The sequence below is a fragment of the Oryx dammah genome, unplaced genomic scaffold, assembly GCF_014754425.2.
Source record: "Oryx dammah isolate SB20612 unplaced genomic scaffold, SCBI_Odam_1.1 HiC_scaffold_24, whole genome shotgun sequence".
NCBI lineage: Eukaryota > Metazoa > Chordata > Mammalia > Artiodactyla > Bovidae > Oryx > Oryx dammah.
In genome coordinates, this window is record NW_024070208.1 from 74,613,537 (window position 1) to 74,633,004 (window position 19,468).

A 19,468-nucleotide genomic window follows, 5' to 3' on the forward strand; every position below is an offset into this window, starting at 1 on the left:
TCCAGGCTGTCAAACAGCCTTGCATCGGAGTTGGCAAAAGCTACCTGTAGCAGAGTAAAGGAGAAAAGTGTTAGAGCCGAGTCAGAAATATTAGTTGTCTTGGGAGGAAGGTGAGGGTCACAGTCCAGGGAAGGATGGAAGGAAAACTTCATTTCTTATCAAGAATTTCTGATCAAGAATTCCCCACTCAGCCTTTCTGCGTGGCAGCGGCCAGAGAGCAAGCGCCTGCAAGGAAGGGACTCCACTTTGCGGCCTGGATGACGAATGGGGCGATTTTCCCACACCAGTCCCAAGGCACCTGGCAGGCGCACCTGCACTAGGTAAACGAGAGGCCCGGCTAGACCGGATGCGGAAGTGAGGAGTGAGCTCCGCCCCGCGGCTAAGCCCCGCCCAGCGGCTGAGCAACGCCCCGGCCGCGCCCACCAGGCCAGGCCTCGCGGGGTGACGTGTCTGAACTGTGAAGGCGGAAACGGGGACGAGGTCGCTCGGGTAGGAGTTGGCGAGGTGCGGCTGGCTGCTGGGCGTGCGCACGCGCAATCCGCGTAGTGGGCGGGCCAGATTGCGTCTGGAGCCCGGAGACCATCGCTATAGAGGCAGGCTTCCTTTTTCCGGGTTTTTGCTAATGCTGAGCTCGGAGGACAGAGGTGGTAATGTGGATAGGGAAGCAAGAAGACACGTCTTAGACACCCCCACTCCTGCGGGCTGGGTCTCCAGTAGCCATTTGACGGCGAACCGTGAGCCGGTCCCCTTTCTTTCCTCTGTGAATGGAGGATGATAAACGCGTGTGGAAAACGTCAGGTTTATGTCAGCGCTGAAAGTCTGTTGTCTTTCAGTCGTTCAAAAAGTCGTGTCCGACTTTTTGCTATCCCATGGACTGCAGCACGCCAGCGTTCCCTGTCCTTCACCATCTCCCGGAGCTTGCTCAAACTCATGTCCATTGAATCTGTGATGCCATCCAACCATCTCATCCTGTCTTCCCCTTCTGCCTTCAGTCTTTCCCAGCAGCAGGGTCTTTTCCAATGAGTTGGCTGATCTCATCAGGTGGTTGAAAGTCTGTGACTGTCAATTCAGATCTAGAATTGATGTGTTCTGGCCAGTACCAATTCCAGTAGTGTTCTCCTGTTACTAGCTCCTCCCTCGTGTTCTAGACGCTACTGTAGGCTCCCGGGGTGTAGAGCTAATGGGGGTAAGGGGTGGGGAATGAGGCAGTCCACAAATAACCACGTTAATGCCAGGTAGCGAAAAGTGTTTTGGAGTGTCAGGGTTAAGCCGAAGAGTGGAATTGAGTGATTTAAAGATTTTATGAGGTCGCTATTGTCAAGAGTGGACTCTGAGAGGCTATTGCAGGAAGTACTAGTCCGAGAGAACTGAGATTTTAGCTTGGTCTAGATTGTAGCTGTGGATTTGGAAAGTATTGAAAGGATTTAGTGTACTTAAGCGGCCCAGCGAACACAACTTGTTGAAGGATGTATGTGGTGAATGATGGAAGAAATTTAGGTTATCTTCTAGGTTTGGGGCTTGAGAAGCAGGTGATATGTAAAACAGGAGGAAAAGGTTGGGATGGGGCCAGTGAAATAGTGAAGATAAGTATTTAGTGGCACCGGATAAACAGAAGATAGTGGACAATAAATGTTCATTTTTCTGCCCCTTTCTAAATGTAGAGAACATTTGCTTTCTCTTAGTATATTGTAAATCTCTATGACTTCAAGTATGGAAGTCTTTTCACCAGCCCAAATAAGTTCACCAAATATGTCAACTGATTTGCTCCAGGGAGAAGCGACCTAGACAGGATCCCACCGCTCAAGACACCTCAGCCTCCTACTCACCTCCTCCCCCAACCCCAGCTTTCCTTATAAAAATGGCTCCTTTTTCTCTTTCCTCTGCCCTGCGCTTAAGGTATATTCTCGCCCTCTCTCCCATCCTCCCTTAATCTTCTCAACCATCTAAAGAAGATGGACAACGTTTTCTGTCTGCTTCCCAGTTCTCCCTATTACCTGGAATTTGATAAATTAATTTGCTCAAGGTGCACGTAACTGGATAGTAGTGTCCCAAAGCTGCAGTTCATTCTTCCATTGTTCCGGTTATCCCCACAGAATATAGATCAGTGGTTCTTAGCCTTTTGTTGGGTCACAGATTCCTTTGAAAATTTAATAAATGTTATAAAATTTCCAAGGGGGAAACGTGCAGATACTCACAAGAATTTAGATAGGGTTGCACGGGGCTCCACACTTTTATGAATTATCCCTCTCAGCAAACTTGCCCATTTTTGAATTCTGAGCTGGGGGTACGTCTGGGTTATAATTCCTTGCTATGTTGTCTAAATAGATGCCTTCTTCTGCAGATTTGATTGAAAGTTAAACATCAGAGGAATGGACTTCGTAAACAAAAACTGTGGCCCCCAGTTCTACAAGGATCAAGCCATTTGCTACTGCAGTCACCCAACAACAGTGCACCCTGAGGGGAATTCAGGATGGAGAAAAAACAATATGCTGTGTTTTGGAGCCTGGCCTGGATAGTTAAGATGCATATCTAAGGAATAATTTCACTGAACTCAGATGCTTGCATCCGCTCATACATAGAGATGTCTGTTCTTTGTGATTAGCAGTAACCTTTTGATATTGGCCTAGCTATTTTGTTCCAGCCAAAAAACTCATATACATCCTGTCTCCTCCCTTACCTCTTGAGACTGGTTCTTCAGAGCTATCTGAGAGGGGGTTTTTCTATGCTATGTTCCTCAGTAAGGTCCTTGAATAAAACTTAAAACTTCCATGTTGTGTGTTTTCCTTTGTCACCAAAAGCGTTTCTCCTGGAAGAATGTACCACACAAACACACACATGTACGTCGTGCACACACTAGCACAGACAGCACATCGCTTCAATAGCAAAAGTGACAGAAATTTGCTCAAGTATGATCATACCAGATTTCTATTTTGCATGAACGACATTTCTCACTGGGCTCAAAGGTATGCCCATGTCTTCCTTTGTAAAGAAATGTCAACCGTATGTTCCCCTACTTGCCTAGTCCCATTTTCCTCCCCACCTCATTTCCACTCACCCTTAAAGGGAGTCTTATCTAGTCTATGCAAACACTATGCAAAAAAACAAACTGTCCCACACAAGGAGCCACTGCATCCAATGCTGGGAACCGGACCCTGCGAACACCTCTGAGTAGCTACTTGAAGATGGGGGGCTGGTTTCTCCCCTCTTTTCTTCCTTATCCTGCACCTAACCGTCTCCCGAACTTCTTCCCTCCGCCAACTCAGCCTTCATCAGCAAGTACTTTGTGTAATATTACAAGTCCGTAATGGGGGTTGGTGTGCCTCAGGCACTGAGGCGAGGAAAACAGTGGGAAAATGAGGCAAGGCAGCAAGCCTGGGGCGCTTGTCGAGAGAGACACGCTCCCCGACGCCCCAAGGGGGCTACAGATCGGAATTTGGAATCGGAATGCGGGCGCTGGAACATCTCTCGTAGCAACCTCCTTAGCTGGCCCGCCGAAAACATGGAAAGTGGATTTCCTCGCCGCTCCCTCCCGGAAACTGCCCGGGGCGCTCACGGCCGCTCGCAGGGAGCATGTGCGGGCGGCCTCGCGCATGCGCCGTAGAGGTCCGGGTCGGTTTCTGTTGCGGAACCCGCGGCGTCTCCTAGCGCCACCGGAACTCTCCGTCGCGGGGCCGGCCTCCCTCAGCTCGGGCGGCCTGCTCGTCGTCTCCGAGCCTCCCCCCCGTCCCTCCTTCCCTGCCTTCCGCCCCGCGGCTCGGCGGCCCTTTCCCCGAGACAGCCGTCATGAGCGCCAGGCTGCCGGCGCCGTGTCCCCCTCGGTGGTGGTTGCTGCTGTCGCTGCTTCTGCTGGGGGCGGCCCCGGGCCCGCGTCGGGGCGCCGCTTTCTACCTGCCTGGCCTGGCGCCCGTCAACTTCTGCGAGGACGAGAAGAAGAGCGACGAGTGCAAGGTGGGCGCGGCCGGGCCGACAGCACCCGCCTCACCCTGCCCTGGGGGGAGCCGGGGTCCGAGGGGAAGGGGGCGTAGCCGCCGTGGGGCCGGGGTTGCGGTCGGGATCCCCCGCTCCGAAGTGCGGGGCCGTGGGTGGGAGGCGGGGTCCGGAAGGGCCTCGGTGAGCGGCGGGGGTGGGTTGTGGAGGACTCGGTGGGCCTCGGCGCGCCTCAGGTCCGGCGGGGCCAGGTTGAGCGAGCAGGTGTGTGTGTGTGAGAGTGAGTGAACCGGGGACGGTGTGTTGCGCGCGGCGGAGACCTGCGTGCGGGTCGGCGAGCGCTCCACGGGTAAGAGGGTGTGTTCGCGCCAAGGAAGGGGCCCCCGCTAGGTCTTGCAGGAACTCTTTCATCTCCTGGCTTCCTAAATTTTCTACTTTTCTGGAACCCTGGTCGGTTATGAGGTCTTGTGCTTTCTAGGACTTGGGGGTGGGGTGTAAATTTTTAACCTCACGATTAGGAGTCGCTTCCTTATTTGTGGAGTGTTTACACCCAGAACCGTGTGAATTGCATTTAATAAAGAGTTGCTGTAATGGCTGAGACCGTTCAAGTCTCAACCTTTTAAGTGTAAAAAAAAAAAAGTTTTTAGTATGCAAAAAATATATGTATATAAGATCCCACTGTTCAGTTCTCTAAGATGGAATTGAACACTTTAAAGGAGCCGGCGACAGGAGGCGACGTTTTCTTCTTCCTAGGGCAGACCTTGAAAACTTTGTGATCTCTTAACGACCTTAAACCCAAGGCTTTCAGTTTAACTATTTTGTAAAAGAGAGATAAGTAACCTGCTTTGGGGGTTATTCGGCGTAGGGCAGGACAGTATACCTACGCAATTATTTTAGATGGCTAAAACTGACCCTTTGGGGCGCGAGAAAAGTCTTTGAAACCGTTAATAATTTTAACAATTCAAATAGTCGTTCAGCAGACTTTTACAATCTATAAATAGGTTTATTTACTAAGTTTGAATTTTTTAAGCTGGTGTTAATTTTATTGCTACTAGCTTTACTATAGTTGTGAATTTTGAGCTTATTTTAGGGCATTAAAGAAGCTGTAAAGTTTTTCATGGCATTTTACAGTTTCTGTTTAAAAAATTGGATCTCTAAAAATATCTAAAGATCTTTAAATTTCACGCAGGTTAACAGCGCTTCAGTACTGTAACTCTGGTACCTTGCAGTGCAAGAGGCTTTCACTCTGAGAGTTCTGACTGAAAAAAACAAAACAGTGCTTCCAAGTGGAAGAGAGAGCTAGTCTCACAAGCACACTGGTTTTTCCGTTAAGTATTGTAGTAACCAGCCTTTAAAACTTAGTGTTTGGTCTTTAAACTTAACAGCAATTGTGTATTGTATAACTAGTGCCTGTAGAGACAAAAATATACATGCCTCCTAGGAAACTCAAAGGTCATAAGTTTATGACAGATTATCAGAATGTGATTTATAAAAGATGTATGTCCAAAGTACTCTGAAGCACAAACGAGGAAACATTGGTGGATTGGCGTCTTCAGGGAAAGCTGCAGTGAGGAAATGACATTTGAGGTGGACTTCAAAGGTGAATATGAGTGAAATTTACAGGTGTTCTTCTGGTTAGGTAATTTTGTTTCCTCAACAGGTCCTTTTAGGTAGTTACTTTTAAAACTTTTAAAATAGTAAACTCTTGATTAATTTCAGGGAGTCCTTTTGGCCTTTTCATTCTCACAGATGCAGGAATAAAACAGGCAAGACAGATCATGTTTGATTTCTGAGATCTTTGGATTTCTTCTGTGTGGCCAGCTGCATTCACATCTTGGTCAGTGGTAGCAAATCTCAGACGAGTACAAAGATGTACTTGTAGCACTTTTTCCCCAAAATTTGACTAATTGGTTTAGGGAATTTAAAGTATACTTTAACATTTCTTCTCTTTGCCTCTCAAAGGAGAAAAACAATAAACAGTCTAAACTTTCATTACATCAATCAGGGAAGTAATAATTTTTTCCCATCATTCCACGTTTGTTAAGGAAGACAGTCTTCTGTACACTGTACAAATGGGAAAAACTTATTTTTAAAATTGGAACTGGAATTGTGACATGGGAATAATTATAAACAATTATTTATAATAATTTATACATATATTGAAATATATTAAAATTATAAATATTATAATAATTATTATAAATGATTATTTCCAGAAGATACTTTTCAGTTCAGTCGCTTAGTCGTGTCCGAGTCTTTGGAACCCCATGAACCGCAGCACTCCATGCCTCCCTGTCTATCACCAACTCTGGGAGTTCACCCAAACCCATGTCCATTGAGTTGGTGATGCCATCCAACCATCTCATCCTATGTCGTCCCCTTCTCCTCTTGCCCTCAATCTTTCCCAGCATCAGGGTCTTTTCAAATGAGTCAGCTCTTCGCATGAGGTGGCCAAAGTATTGGAGTTTCAGCTTCAAAATCAGTCCTACCAATGAACACCCAGGACTGATCTCCTTTAGGATGGACTGGTTGGATGTCCTTGCAGTCCAAGGGACTCTGAAGAGTCTTTTCCACACCACAGTTCAAAAGCATCAATTCTTTGACGCTCAGCTTTCTTTATAGTCCAACTCTCACATCCATACATGACTACTGGAAAAACCATAGCGTTGACTAGATGGACCTTTGTTGACAAAGTAATGTCTCTGCTTTTTAATATGCTATGTAGATTGGTCATAACTTTGCTTCCAAGAAGTAAGCATCTTGTAATTTGATGGCTGCAATCACCATCTGCAGTGATTTTAGGTTAGGAAATCAGGAGTTGGATTAACTGGGCAGGTCATTGATAACCATTTCCATCAGTTTTTTTTTTTTTTCCATCTGTAAAATAGAGATTATCATATTTGCCTGTTAATATGGTGGTGGTGGTTTAGTCCCACCTAAGTTGTGTCCCTACTCTCTGCCCATGGGATTTCCCAGGCAAGAATCCTGGAGTGGATTGCCATTTTCTTCTCCAGGGGATCTTCCTGACCCAGGGATCGAACCTGGGTCTCCTGCATTGCAGATTCTTTACCGGCTGAGCCAATACACACTGCTTATAATGTATTCCTCTTGAAGGATATTTTGCCTTCACTAGAGAGAAAGTACAATATTTATCATTGTTGCAGTATTATGCAATATTCATAGGTGTAGGGATAAATCAAGTTTATCTTCAGGGTAAGTGTAATTTATGGAGTATAGTCTTTACATATCCTGTGAAGTCCATATCCTGTATCTAGCTCACTATACTGAGAGACAGTCTAAAGAACCCTGAGGATTCAGTTATTTTCTCCTCTCAAAATTATTTTATGTTCAGTTTACTATCATAGAATCAGGAATCCAGTGACTATCAGATCCTATTCATGTTCTTCTAGCTTCTGGTTTATGGTCTTCATTTGCCTTTTTAAATAGTGTGACTGTGCTCTGTGGCTTTTTGTGTGTGTGTGTGATTTTTTTTTTTAGCTTGCTATCATTACATATACATTTGAGCATTAACATAGTGTACATTTTCATGAGGTTTTTATTGAATATATCGTATTTCATTGTGTTAGTATCCTATGGTTTATTTCTTGCTTACAGGGCATTTAGATTGGTCCCGATTTTTCTCTACTATAAATAACATTGCTAGGATGTATTTAGCAGGAATTACTTGTGTATTCACAGATTACTTGGTCAAAGGCAAGAAACAATTTTATAGCCCTATTGAATATCACCAGGTTTTTTCCAAGAAAGATAGATTTGATTTACAGTGCCTGTGTGCATGCTAAGTTGCTTAGTGTCCTACTCTCTGACCCCATGGGCTCTGTCTTTGGGATTCTCCCGGCAGTCATACTGCAGTGGTTGCCACGCCCTCCTCCCAGGGATCTTCCTGACCCAGGATTCAAACCTGCGTCTCTGTCTCCCGCATTGGTGGGCGGGCATTTTACCACTAGCACCACCTGGGAAGACTGTCACGAGCTAAATGACTCCCTCTGTCTCTGCAGTATTTTATAGTTTTTATTTATAAGTTTAATAGCTTTGTCACGGTACCCAAAACTTTTTTTTAGTGCTGCATTACTTTTGCTGCTATTGAGGTTTCTCTTTTAATTTTTTTCTCTTATTTTGTTAGTTTTTGAAGCCACAGTATTAAAGAATTAAACCATGGTATTCCTTTCCTCTAGCATTTTACTTTCTTAGACTCCGGGGATAATGTGTTGACTACAATAAGTAGAATAAGCCCTGGTCAAGAGTGAATAAATAGATCTTCACAGGGTAAAATGTGCAGTTAGCTTTAGACTGAGTCAAGTGTACTGAGTGGCATTCTAATGGCTAATAGCTGAAGATTAGTGAGCAGTTCACCCTTGCTGCTTTTAACTTTCAAGCAATTATTTAATGGCTTGTGATGTTCTTAGATGAAAGATTAAGATTTTCTTTCCTGTCTTAGATGAAAGATTTAAGATTTTCTTTCCTGTCTAGTAAGGGGAAATGACCAAATGTACCCCCTAGTGGTTAAGAAAAAAAGTTTAAATTGAATTAGTTTAACAACTTTTTTAATTAAAAAAAAATCAGAACCTCACTTTTAAATTTCCTTTCTTGGTAGTTATTTTTAGAAGCTTTTAATAAATTCTGTGTCTTATTTTGGAAGCAGTTGCATTTTATTGTAGAATTAGTTAAATTTAAGAAAACAGTTCTAAATGTTGTTCTGAACAGATAAAAGAATGAACATTCATTTACATGTTTTAACTTGAACATAGAGACAGTTTGGAGATTTTGAAATATTTAAAGAAAAAATATTATTTACACGTGTGTGTGCATGCTCAGTCACTTCATTCGAGTCCAACTCTCTGCGACCCTATCGACTGTAGCCCGCCAGGCTTTTTGTCCATGGAATTCTCCAGGCAAGAATGCTGGAGTGGGTAGCCATTCTCTTCTCCAGTGGATATTTCCAACCCAGGGATCAAACCTGCGTCTCCATTGCAGGCAGATTCTTTACTGTCTAAGCCATGAGGGAAACTCCTTTTTTTTTTGCATGAAATTATTTTAAAGCTGTGGTTGTTCATTATAGTGGATGTGAGAGCTAGGATTAGGAAAGCAGACATGATTGATATAGATGAAATACGGTCCTACTGTCCCTGCTTCTCCATAGAAGGAAGCCCTGCAAGAGGTGTGTTCTTGAACATCTGAAAACCGCAGCCATGTGCCGCACATGCAGACACACATAAGTTCCAGAAATTGGTCTGTGCTCTTTGGGCCTCGGAGCCCAGTTCTGGAAACCCCTGCTTGGACTCTTGCTTGTGGTTTGCTATCACCAGGCCCTCTTAGTGTTGAACTGTAGTTAATTGTAGCTCCCGCGTATCTCCGTTCTATGAGGCCATTCTTTGTTGCCATGAAAATTAACTAAGTATCTATGAAAAGCTTTGTGAGAAATTGGTGAATGTATTTTTCTCTTAAGAGCATCCTTCTTACTCTCACCTTTCATTCCTGTTTAGTGCCCTTTGCTAATAACAGTGATAGAGACTGCGGTTTGTATACTTTGTGTGTGCCGGGTATGTATTAACCTTAGTTGATCCTCAGAACAGTCCTGTGGTTTTTAGATGGGGACCCTGAAGGCTGGGTAGGATACAGTGCCCTCTAGTCAGGACAAATCGAAGCTGCGCGAATCCAAGCTGCGGCTCCAGGAGTGTGTGAGTCCGCAGCCTGGGCTCTTCACGTTGGAATCCTGCTGGGTCTGCTGGCCGAGCAGGTACCTCTTCTGCTGCCCCACCCTGCAGGTGCCCAGCTGCTTGTAATCCTGGACTTGCACAGTTGCTGCACATACAACAAAAAGCTCTTGACCTAGGTAATCAGTTTTTAACCAGTCACATTTTATGTCTGTTCCTTCCTTTGATACAGTCTAAAGTTGAAATTTTTATTTTTTGATGGGGGAGTGGAGGAAGAACCTTAGGATCTAGGAGAGCAGCTTCTGGGCCCTGTTCGTGAGGTAACTCAGAAGTTGTGAATTCCAGCACGTCTGTTGGGATTTTTAAATTACATCCAAGTTAAGGTTTTCCTTCTTTAGACATTTTCCTACTGTGAACTTCTCCAGTATTAACATAGTTGAACCTTCCATAGTTTTTCTTTCCTGTGGCTATACTTTGGCTTTCCCCACTGGCTCAGCTGGTAAAGAACCCACCTGCCGACGCAGGAGATGGAAGAGACAGGAGATCAATCCCTGGGTCAGGAAGATCCCCTGGCAAAGGAAGTGGCAGCCCACTCCAGTATTCTTGCCTGGGAAATCCCATGGACAGAGGAGCCTGGCAGGCTATAGTCCATGGGGTCACAAGAGTCAGACACGACTTAGTGGGCGTGCACACACACCTTGGTATCTCAGATCTTTTTGTGACTAGTCACTTATATTGATCATTGTACAAAGTGACTTTTTTTTCGGCCGTGCTGAGTCTTCATTGCTGCGTCCAGGCTTTCTCTAGTGTGGTGAGCAGGACCTGCTCTCTGTAAACTGCGGCGCATGGCCTTCTCATTGCCATGGCTTCTCTTGCGGAGCACAGGCTCCAGGGCGAAGTGGGCCCGGTAGTTGTGTCACACGGGCTTCGTTGCGCCATGGCATGTGGAATCTTCCTGAACCAGGGATCGAACCTGTATCCCCTGCATTGGCAGGCAGATTCTTAACCACTGGACCACCAGGAAAGTCCCCAAAGTCAAATTTCTTCCCTGAGATTTCTCTCTACCTTGAAAAACAATAGTAGGTGTAAGATGAGGCATATGTGATGGCAGTTGTAAAAGCAGAATCAAAACAAAGGAGCAAGGAAGTGGGAAATGCGGTCCTACAGCAAGATGTGCCTTGGAGCCATAAAGTAGGGTATAATTGCAACCAAGGAGAAGGAAGTGGCAGCCTCTCCCGTGTTCTCGCCTGGAGAGTCCCGTGGACAGAGGAGCCACGGGGTTCTCTAGGTGGGCTGCTGTCTATAGGGTCGCACAGAGTCAGACACGACTGAAGCGGCTTAGCAGCAGCAGTTGTAACCAGAGTTGGGGTCAGAGGTGGAATGGGCAGATGGGGACTAGAAATAAAATTGTACATTTGGGAGGAGGATTTAGAAGGGAGATGATAGAACTCTCTATAAAAATATTTTCATAAAAGATTTCTTAGGGTAATGTTGTAATCAGTCTTGTTTTGTCTGTGTCTTGCTTTGGATTTACAGTCTTGCTTAGGATTACTCTGTACCTTTCTTATGTTATCACAACTTTTCATGCTTGTAATAACTCACCTTGGGACAGTCTGAAAGTGGGAATGCTGAAAGTAACCTTAAGACTCTTCAGAGTCATGTCAGATTTTGGAGTTGGCGGTCTCTAAGGCAAATTTCCAGATGGAGATGCATTTAATTAACATATGGATGCAAAATAAAGATGTTTAGAATGAAAAATGACCTTAAAGTTAATCAAATACTGCTCTCTTATAGTGATTGCCATTTTAATAAAAAAGCAAACTAAATCCCATAGATTTAGAAAACTCAGTCTACCCAGTAGCTACCCCAGAATACATAAACAGCTTTGTCACTTTTTTCTTTTACTTCCTTCAGTGAAGGTCCTCTCTCCCCCACCTGGATTATAAATTCTTTAAAAGGCAAAGCATTCATGCGTTTTATGTTATTATAGCATTCACAGTGTCTAATACAGGACATTATGGGCTTTGAATAAATGTGTTGATTGAATGAATTTCTCATGGTTTTTCAGGATTTGTCGTTGTAAGTGTTCTTAGGTTTTCACATACATTGCAAATTTTAGTATTTCCCCCTATTTATTACTTCTTTTGAAGTCATCTTTCCTGCTTCTGACATGTTTCCACATTAAATTTTACTCTTTCGTCTCTGTTTCTTATTGCTTTCATTTGGCTTCTGTCACTTCATAATATGACTGAAGTCCACTCTTATCTTTAAAGCCTTTTCTTTTTCCAACTTTTAACTGCAGCAATTTTCAAAATTCAAAAGAGTTGAAAGAATAATGATCAGTCTATCCACCACTTAGCCCTCTAGCACCAAGGCTTATTTAAATTTCTCCTGTTTGTTTTATCTGTGTGCGCACTTAACATTTTTTAGAGACAGATGTCATGTTTGTAGCGTACTTTTGCCCTTCACGAAACCACATTCACTCACTGGCAGTCTTACTTCCTTTCTCCTTCCTTTTATCCTACTGTCGTATTATGAAGATTTAGTAATACTATTTTTATGATACTTATAATACTTTTGAGATTCCTTGTTTGATTGTAACAGTCAGTATTTAAAATAGAGTGTTATAAATGTAGCACATTTACAAATATATTGTAAGTTGCTATATTCTGTGTGAAAAGATATCATTAATTTTAATTTACAATTCTTATCGTGCTTTATTTTTTTTTAATTAAAAAATATTCTTTTATCATGCCCAGAACATGTGGGATCTTAATTTCTCCTCCAGGCATCAAACTCTCACCCCCTGCCGTGGTCTTAACCACTGGGCTACAAGGGAAGTTCCCTTAGTATGTTTTAAATGAGATGTCTTAAATTTTCAAAATCTCACAACATAAAAAAGGTAGAATGAATGAAAGTGCTACAAAAATAGCCAAGACGAACTGAATATCCAAGATGTGTTTTGATTAGTTCACCAAATGACAGGGAAAGGTCCATAATTTAGTCATGATATCAATGATGGACCAACTTTCCTATAAAAGAAATTGTGGAAAGTGTCAGGAGAGAAGTAAAGGGCTGAGAGCAACAGAAATTAAAAGTGGTAGCAGCAGTTCCGTTTACTTGCTTTTCTGAACCAGCAGTCCAGGTTTTGAACTTTTTTCTTTGTCTTAAAGTAGAGCAAGTAATCCCTAGGTCATAAGGTTATTATGAGAGTTGTGCTTAATAATTATTACCTTCCCCTTACCTAGACTAATAGCCAAGAAGGGAGTAATGAATAGGCATAAACAGTAAATGAGAAGCCACTGTCCTTAGTGTCCTTTAATGAGAGGGAGATGGGACAGCCTCTCCCAGAAACCCTTAAGGTTATCCTGATAGGTATTCAGATTGAAGAAGGTCCAGTTTCTCTTAAACAGTAGATAGTAATAGCTATCTCTAGCTTACAGTTAAGCATTTATTGTTATAGTTAGGTCACTAAGTCGTGTCCAACTCTTTTGTGACCCCACAAACTCTAGCCTCCTGTCCATGGGATTTCCCAGGCAAGAATACTGGGGTGGGTTGTCATTCCCTTCTCAAGGGGATCTTCCTCACCCAGGCATTGAACCCCTATCTCCTGAATTGGCAGGCAAGTTCTTTGCTGCTGAGCCACCAGGGCCCCCAGTTAGACATTTAACTTATTAGTTACTGTGTGACAGCTATGAACCTGTATTGTGTTCTTTTTTATTATTACATCATTAATTCGTCACATTCAAAATTACTTGCCCATGAGCACATGTGTATTAACAATAGACCTAGGATTTGAAATGAATCCAGAAGTCTAACTGTTCTCTCTCCAAACTGAAGTTTTGTTCTCTATTTGTATGTTGTGTGTTAGATTTTGTTTTGAGGTGAAAGATTTGTGGGGAGGATTTTTTTTGTGTGTGTGTGTTTTGGAAAATCTTGTGGACAGCCCTCCACAAATTGTAGACATCCTTATAAATCACAAACCAAGAATGAAGTATGTTTCTTAGGTGATGTTAACATTTTTGTTATTAGGAGTAGAATTCGAAGCTACTTTACCAGATCAGGAAAAGTTGATAGATAAATTTAATGGGATGTTGATACTAGACAAAATGCCGAGTGTGAGATGGATAAAATCTAGTAATGTACAACTAAGAAAATAGTGAGGGAGAGTGTGTGAGTCTTTGGGCTCTAGCCTGAAATGGAGTAAGTGTGGTAATAATCAGTTTAAATGATGCTAAATTTTATGCACAGAAGCCTGGCAGGATGTCTAGAAGAGAAATTTTCCTAGCTTCTAGAGTTTGATTCAGAGACTTAAAGTAGACTTAGAGGAAGCCAGTGAATTTGATTTCTAAAGTTGTGACAAGATAGGTTTTTTTTAAAGGTTAAATTGGAATTTAAAGTGTTGTGGGTTTCCTAAAGCCGAGTTAAGTAGGGAGTAAACCATCAGCTCAGTTCAGTTCATTCACTCAATTGTGTCCGATTCTTTGCAGCCCCATGGACTGCAGCACGCCAGGTCTCCCTGTCTGTCACCAACTCCCGGAGCTAACTCAAACTTATGTCCATTGAGTCGGTAATGCCATCCAACCATCTTATCCTCTGTCATCCCCTTCTCCTTCCACCTTCGATCTTACCCTGCTGCTGCTAAGTCGCTTCAGTCATGTCCAACTCTGTGCAACCCCATAGACGGCAGCCCACCAGGCTCCTCTGTCCCTGGGATTCTCCAGGCAAGAACACTGGAGTACGTTGCCATTTCCTTCTCCAGTACGTGAAAGTGAAAAGTGAAAGTGAAGTCGCTCAGTCGTGTCCAACTCTTAGCAACCCCACGGACTGCAGCCTTCCAGGCTCCTCCGTCCATGGGATTTTCCAGGCAAGAGTACTGGAGTGGGTTGCCATTGCCATCTTTCCCAGTATCAGTCTTTTCAAGTCAGTTCTTCAAATCAGGTGGCCAAAGTATTGGAGTTTCAGCTTCAGCATCAGTCCTTCCAGTGAATATTCAGGACTGATTTCCTTTAGGATAGACTGGTTGGATCTCCTTGCAGTCCAAGGGACTCACAGGAGTCTTCTCCAACAGCACAGTTCAAAAGCATCAATTCTTTGGCGCTCAGCTTTCTTTATAGTCCAACTCCGACATCTGTACATGACTACTGGAAAAACCATAGCCTTGACTAGACGGACCTTTGTTGGCAAAGTAATGTCTCTGCTTTTTAATATGCTATCTAGGTTGGTCATAACTTTCCTTTCAAGGAGTAAGTGTTTTTTAATTTCATGGCTGCAGTCACCATCTGCAGTGATTTTGGAGCCCACGAAAAGAAAGTCTGTCACTGTTTCCACTGTTTACCCATCTATTTCCCATGAAGTGATGGGACTGGATGCCATGATCTTAGTTTTCTGAATGTTGAGCTTTAAGCCAACTTTTTCACTCTCCTTTTACACTTTCATCAAGAGGCTTTTTAGTTCCTCTTCACTTTCTGCCATAAGGGTGGTGTCATCTGCATATCTGAGGTTATTGATATTTCTCCTGGCAATCTTGATTCCAGCTTGTGCTTCTTCCAGCCCAGCATTTCTCATGATGTACTCTGCATAGAAGTTAAATAAGCAGGGTGACAAGATACAGCCTTGACGTACTCCTTTTCCTATTTGGAAGCAGTCTGTTGTTCCATGTCCAGTTCTAACTGTTGCTTCTGACCTACATACAGATCTCTCGAGGCAGGTCAGGTGGTCTGGTATTCCCATCTCTTTCAGAATTTTCCACAGTTTATTGTGATCCACACAGTCAAAGGCTTTGGCATAGTCAATAAAGCAGAAATAGATGTTTTTCTGGAACTCTTGCTTTTTCGATGATCCACTGGGTGTTGGTAATTTGATCTCTGGTTCCTCTGCCTTTTCTAAAACCAGCTTGAACATCTGGAAGTTCACGGTTCACGTATTGTTGAAGCCTGGCTTGGAGAATAAACCATGGGGAATGATAAAAGTGGAGACAGACTTCCAGAAGTATCTGAGGCTAATTTGAATCTTAAATTTAGCAAAAAGAAAGATGTGAAATGTTTTAATTTACTAGTACTATTAAGCTATTGTAATAAAAAGCCACTGGGAATATACTTCCAGAAGCTCTCTTAAAGTTATATGGAACAAAGAGTAGTAAATTTGGTTATGGGTAAGTTAAGAAAGTATATTTGAAGGAAACTTTTTAAGTATTTCTTTGAGGTGATGAGCTCTAAACTATCAGTTCTAAAACTTGAAAAAGAGATAAGCGTGTCATTGAAGAATTTATGCTTTTGGTCAGAAAGGCTAATGAAAAGTAACAGTGTCATCCTATACATATATGAAACTTTGATGTCTGTATCTTGAATTCTGCCTGTAATTCTCAATGGTACACCTTTTAAGAAAGATATGAGAGTAGGGCAAGGTCCTATGAAAAGCAGCTGGCATGATCAAGGAGACAAGACAATTCAGAAGATTAAGACCTTTCCATTTTGAAAGATTAAGACTCAAAGGAGAGATGAGAGAAGTCAGAAAATGAGAATAGGGTTTTCCTTCAGTCTTACAATCCTGCAGCCAAGAGATGTACCACGAAACTTCAGAGAGAACGTCATAGACTAGGAAAATATCTTGCCTCATCTGTTAAGTGGAAATGCAAGAAACTTTTACTCTAAATTTATATGTTCTTCAACAGTGTCCTGATTTTTTTTTTTAATGGCATCAGAGCTCTGAACCTTTTGCCCTGTTTTGGGTTTCCAAAGATGGACATTGAAAGAACATTGAAAACTACCTGGAAAACAGAGCTCGGGGATGAACTCTAGGAGTCTAGTCAGCTTGCTTTCTGTTTTGTAGGGTCCTGATCTAAGAATTGTGTTTACATTTTTAAGTGATTAGAAAAAAATTTTAAAAAGAGTAATATTTAGAGATGAGTGAAAATTACATGAAAATCACATTTCAGAGCCCGTAAATAGTTTTACTGGACTGCAGCCAGGCTAATTCACTTCTGTAATGTTTGTGCCTGCTTTTGCACTACGATCGCAGAGACTGTCCAGAAAAGCCTAAAATATTTACTCTCTGGCTCTTTGGGGGAAAAAATTTGCCAGCCTCTGGGATAGACTAACATTTGAGTTATTTTTCCAGGTAAAGTTTGTCATGACTAAAGTAAAATATGAAGTGTTTGAAAAGGCTATATAAAGGGTACTAAGCAAAATTTTATTTTTTTTCCATTACCATGCTGTTCTATATATAAGCCATTTGTCTCCTGTGACCTCTTAAATGTAAAATTAAATAAAAATTTAAATTCAGATCTTCAGCTGCACTGACCGCATTTCAAGTGACCGATGGTCTCGTGTGACTGGTAGCTACTGAATTTGACAGTGCAGATAAGGCTGTTCTCATCATTGCTTAAAGTCTCTTGGACATTTCTGCATGATAATACTTACATAGTACTCTGTGACAGGCTCTGTTCTTGAATCTTCTCAGAAACCACTTGCAGCAGAGATTATTATTACCTCCATTCTACAAATGAAAAAACCAGGGCCCTGGAAGTGAAACAACTTGTCCAGGATCCATAGCTAGTAAATGTCAGAGTCAGGATTTAAACCCAGGCAGCCTGGCTTCAGAATGTGTGCTTTTAATCACTTTGTACTGAACAAGGTCAAGAGTAAGGAGTGTACTTAATCGTAGCACAAGGAAGTTAGCTTCTGTGGTGAAAATGTGGCTCTGGGGATTTTGAGACTCAAAACATAAAAAGTTGTGTAGAATATAGTAGCTACATTCCTTCCTGGAAAGAAATGTAAAGATGTGAACTGGATTAACTTTTTGGGAGCTTTTATTTTTCATAAGATAATATTAAGTAGAGTGTTTGGATTCTGGTGTATCTTCATAGCAGTGTTGACCCCCTTATAATTAGTGAAAATTATTTTGGCCCAGTAAGCTGTCACCTGCAAAATTTGCCTTCAAAACAGTTACAAATATTTATTTGTGATAATTACTCCAACAATCTGTAAGATTAAATATCATGCCCTAATTGTCTTCTTAGCCAAAATAACCAATGATACATTCTTGAATATTTTATACAAGGAGACAGTTAAACTTTCTTTGCGTTTGAGACAGTGTTGCCATCGAGTTGTAGTTTTATTTGAGTACAGTTTTAGGGGGTTTATGTGCTACTGTTTCAGTACTGTGTACAGAGGCTGATGTCTTCCATTGTTGATCATGAATACTGGAAGAGCATTTTAGTGGGTGAGCAGTGTAGTTTGGGCATTCCGTATTCTAAGTATCATTACATTTATTTGTTTTTTTTTTAATATAACAGATTCATGGCACTTCATGTATTAGGCACCGTTTGATGTACTTTATAAATGTTAACTCATTTAATCCTTATACCTCTGTGAGATAAATAACTGTTATGCCCATTTTGCAGATAAAGAAACTGAAGCACCCATGAGGAAACTGCAATGTTAAATAATCTAACCGAGGATAAATAGTGGAGCCTGGAATCTGAACCCAGGCACAGAGGCCCCAGAGGTCTGCTCTTGCCCACTGTTTCGGTATTTTCCCAATGATAGTGTGTTATTAGTTTTTGTACGTTGAGCATCTCGTCTCACTTTGGGGTTTGACAGGAATAGAGGACTGCTGACAGCGCTAGTAAACGAGATGAAAACGGGAGATGTGGCTTTATGCACTTGCAGGTGGCCTCATGGTCAGAGTCCAGAGGCAGCCATAGTGATCTGACCCTGTAACATACAGGTAAACAGCCCCCATTTGTTTGCTTTCGGTTAGCACCAAAAGGACTTCAGGGCACAAATTACTTACTGACATTTTCAGCTGAAGAATTCTGTCCTGAGTAGCAGTGAGCCACTATTGGGAGGGGGTAGGTGGGGTTCTATGGAACTTCAGATATGCCTTGGAGAAATTCAGGGAGCTTCAGTAGGCAGGCGTGGCTTTAAGTTAGCCCAGGTTTCCTAGGAAGTTCATTCAGCTTTGCTCTTTCTGCTCTGTTGTTGAACTTTATTTGGTCTTCATGAAGTTTCTTCTCTGTTACTACCTTTGTAGTTAGCATTCTCAAGTTGATCCTTTAAAGCTGTCCTCCAAAGCTAAACCATGTTTCCGTTGTCCATCTGCTGTCTGCTTAAGAGCATGAGATTGTATTTCTAGGATACTTGATCTGGAAATGTCTTACCTACCTGGCATTTCTTTTTATTTCTTCAATAGTCCGATGTTTAATAGCTAATTTTCTATCAGTAGGCATACTGTGATATGTGTCTAGTTTTTCAGTGGATAAGTCTGCAATATACATTCTTATTTATGGTCTCTTGTGCATGGATGATTTTATTTCTAGGGGGTAAGTTCTCATAAGTAGGATTGCTAGGTGGAAGATTTTATGTATTAATATTTTGCTTTTCAAAAGGCTGTAACCACTTCACATTTCAAAGAAGCACAGGTATTATATATAGCTTTTGTAGTTTTTTGGCCCAAGTTTAGTACTATCTCAGCTTAGTTACAAATGTGTCTCAAATTCATATCTCCAGATTTTTAAAAATAAATGCCATGACTGTTTATCCTCCTACACTTAAATATCTCAAAGACACTTCAAACAAAACATATCTAAAGGCAAACTCTTGATCTCTTCCCCCAAACCTAATCCTCTTCCGGTGTCTTTTTTTTTTTAAACTTGTCCAAATCAGAAACTTGGACAAGTAATTCATCTCTGGTCTTTAAACTTAAGACATCTTTAAACTCTTATCTTTACTGTCTCTCTCTCTCTGTCTCACACACACACAAACACACAACAATCAAAGTGCTGTCAAATTTATTTTCAAAATATTTCTTGGCTGCATCCATTTCTCTTTTTCTTCTTGCTGACAACGTTTTTTTCAATGCTT

General features: G+C 42.1%; 1 protein-coding gene and 1 long non-coding RNA gene across 2 annotated transcripts in view; both read left to right on the forward strand.

Annotated features, from left to right (window-relative positions):
* Nucleotides 1–416: 416 nt before the first annotated feature.
* LOC120883338 lies at nucleotides 417–2,767 on the forward strand. Its single transcript, XR_005725742.1, has 2 exons — nucleotides 417–504; nucleotides 2,342–2,767. It is a non-coding gene; the product is annotated as an uncharacterized LOC120883338 (long non-coding RNA).
* An 819-nt stretch (nucleotides 2,768–3,586) lies between these two features.
* The window catches only part of TM9SF2 (transmembrane 9 superfamily member 2), a 50,141-nt gene continuing 34,259 nt past the window's right edge, over nucleotides 3,587–19,468 (forward strand). The window contains exon 1 of the mRNA XM_040267402.1: nucleotides 3,587–3,948. Within this exon, the coding sequence (XP_040123336.1) occupies nucleotides 3,784–3,948 (165 nt within the window). The 5' untranslated portion in view covers nucleotides 3,587–3,783. The remainder of the gene's footprint in view (nucleotides 3,949–19,468) is intronic.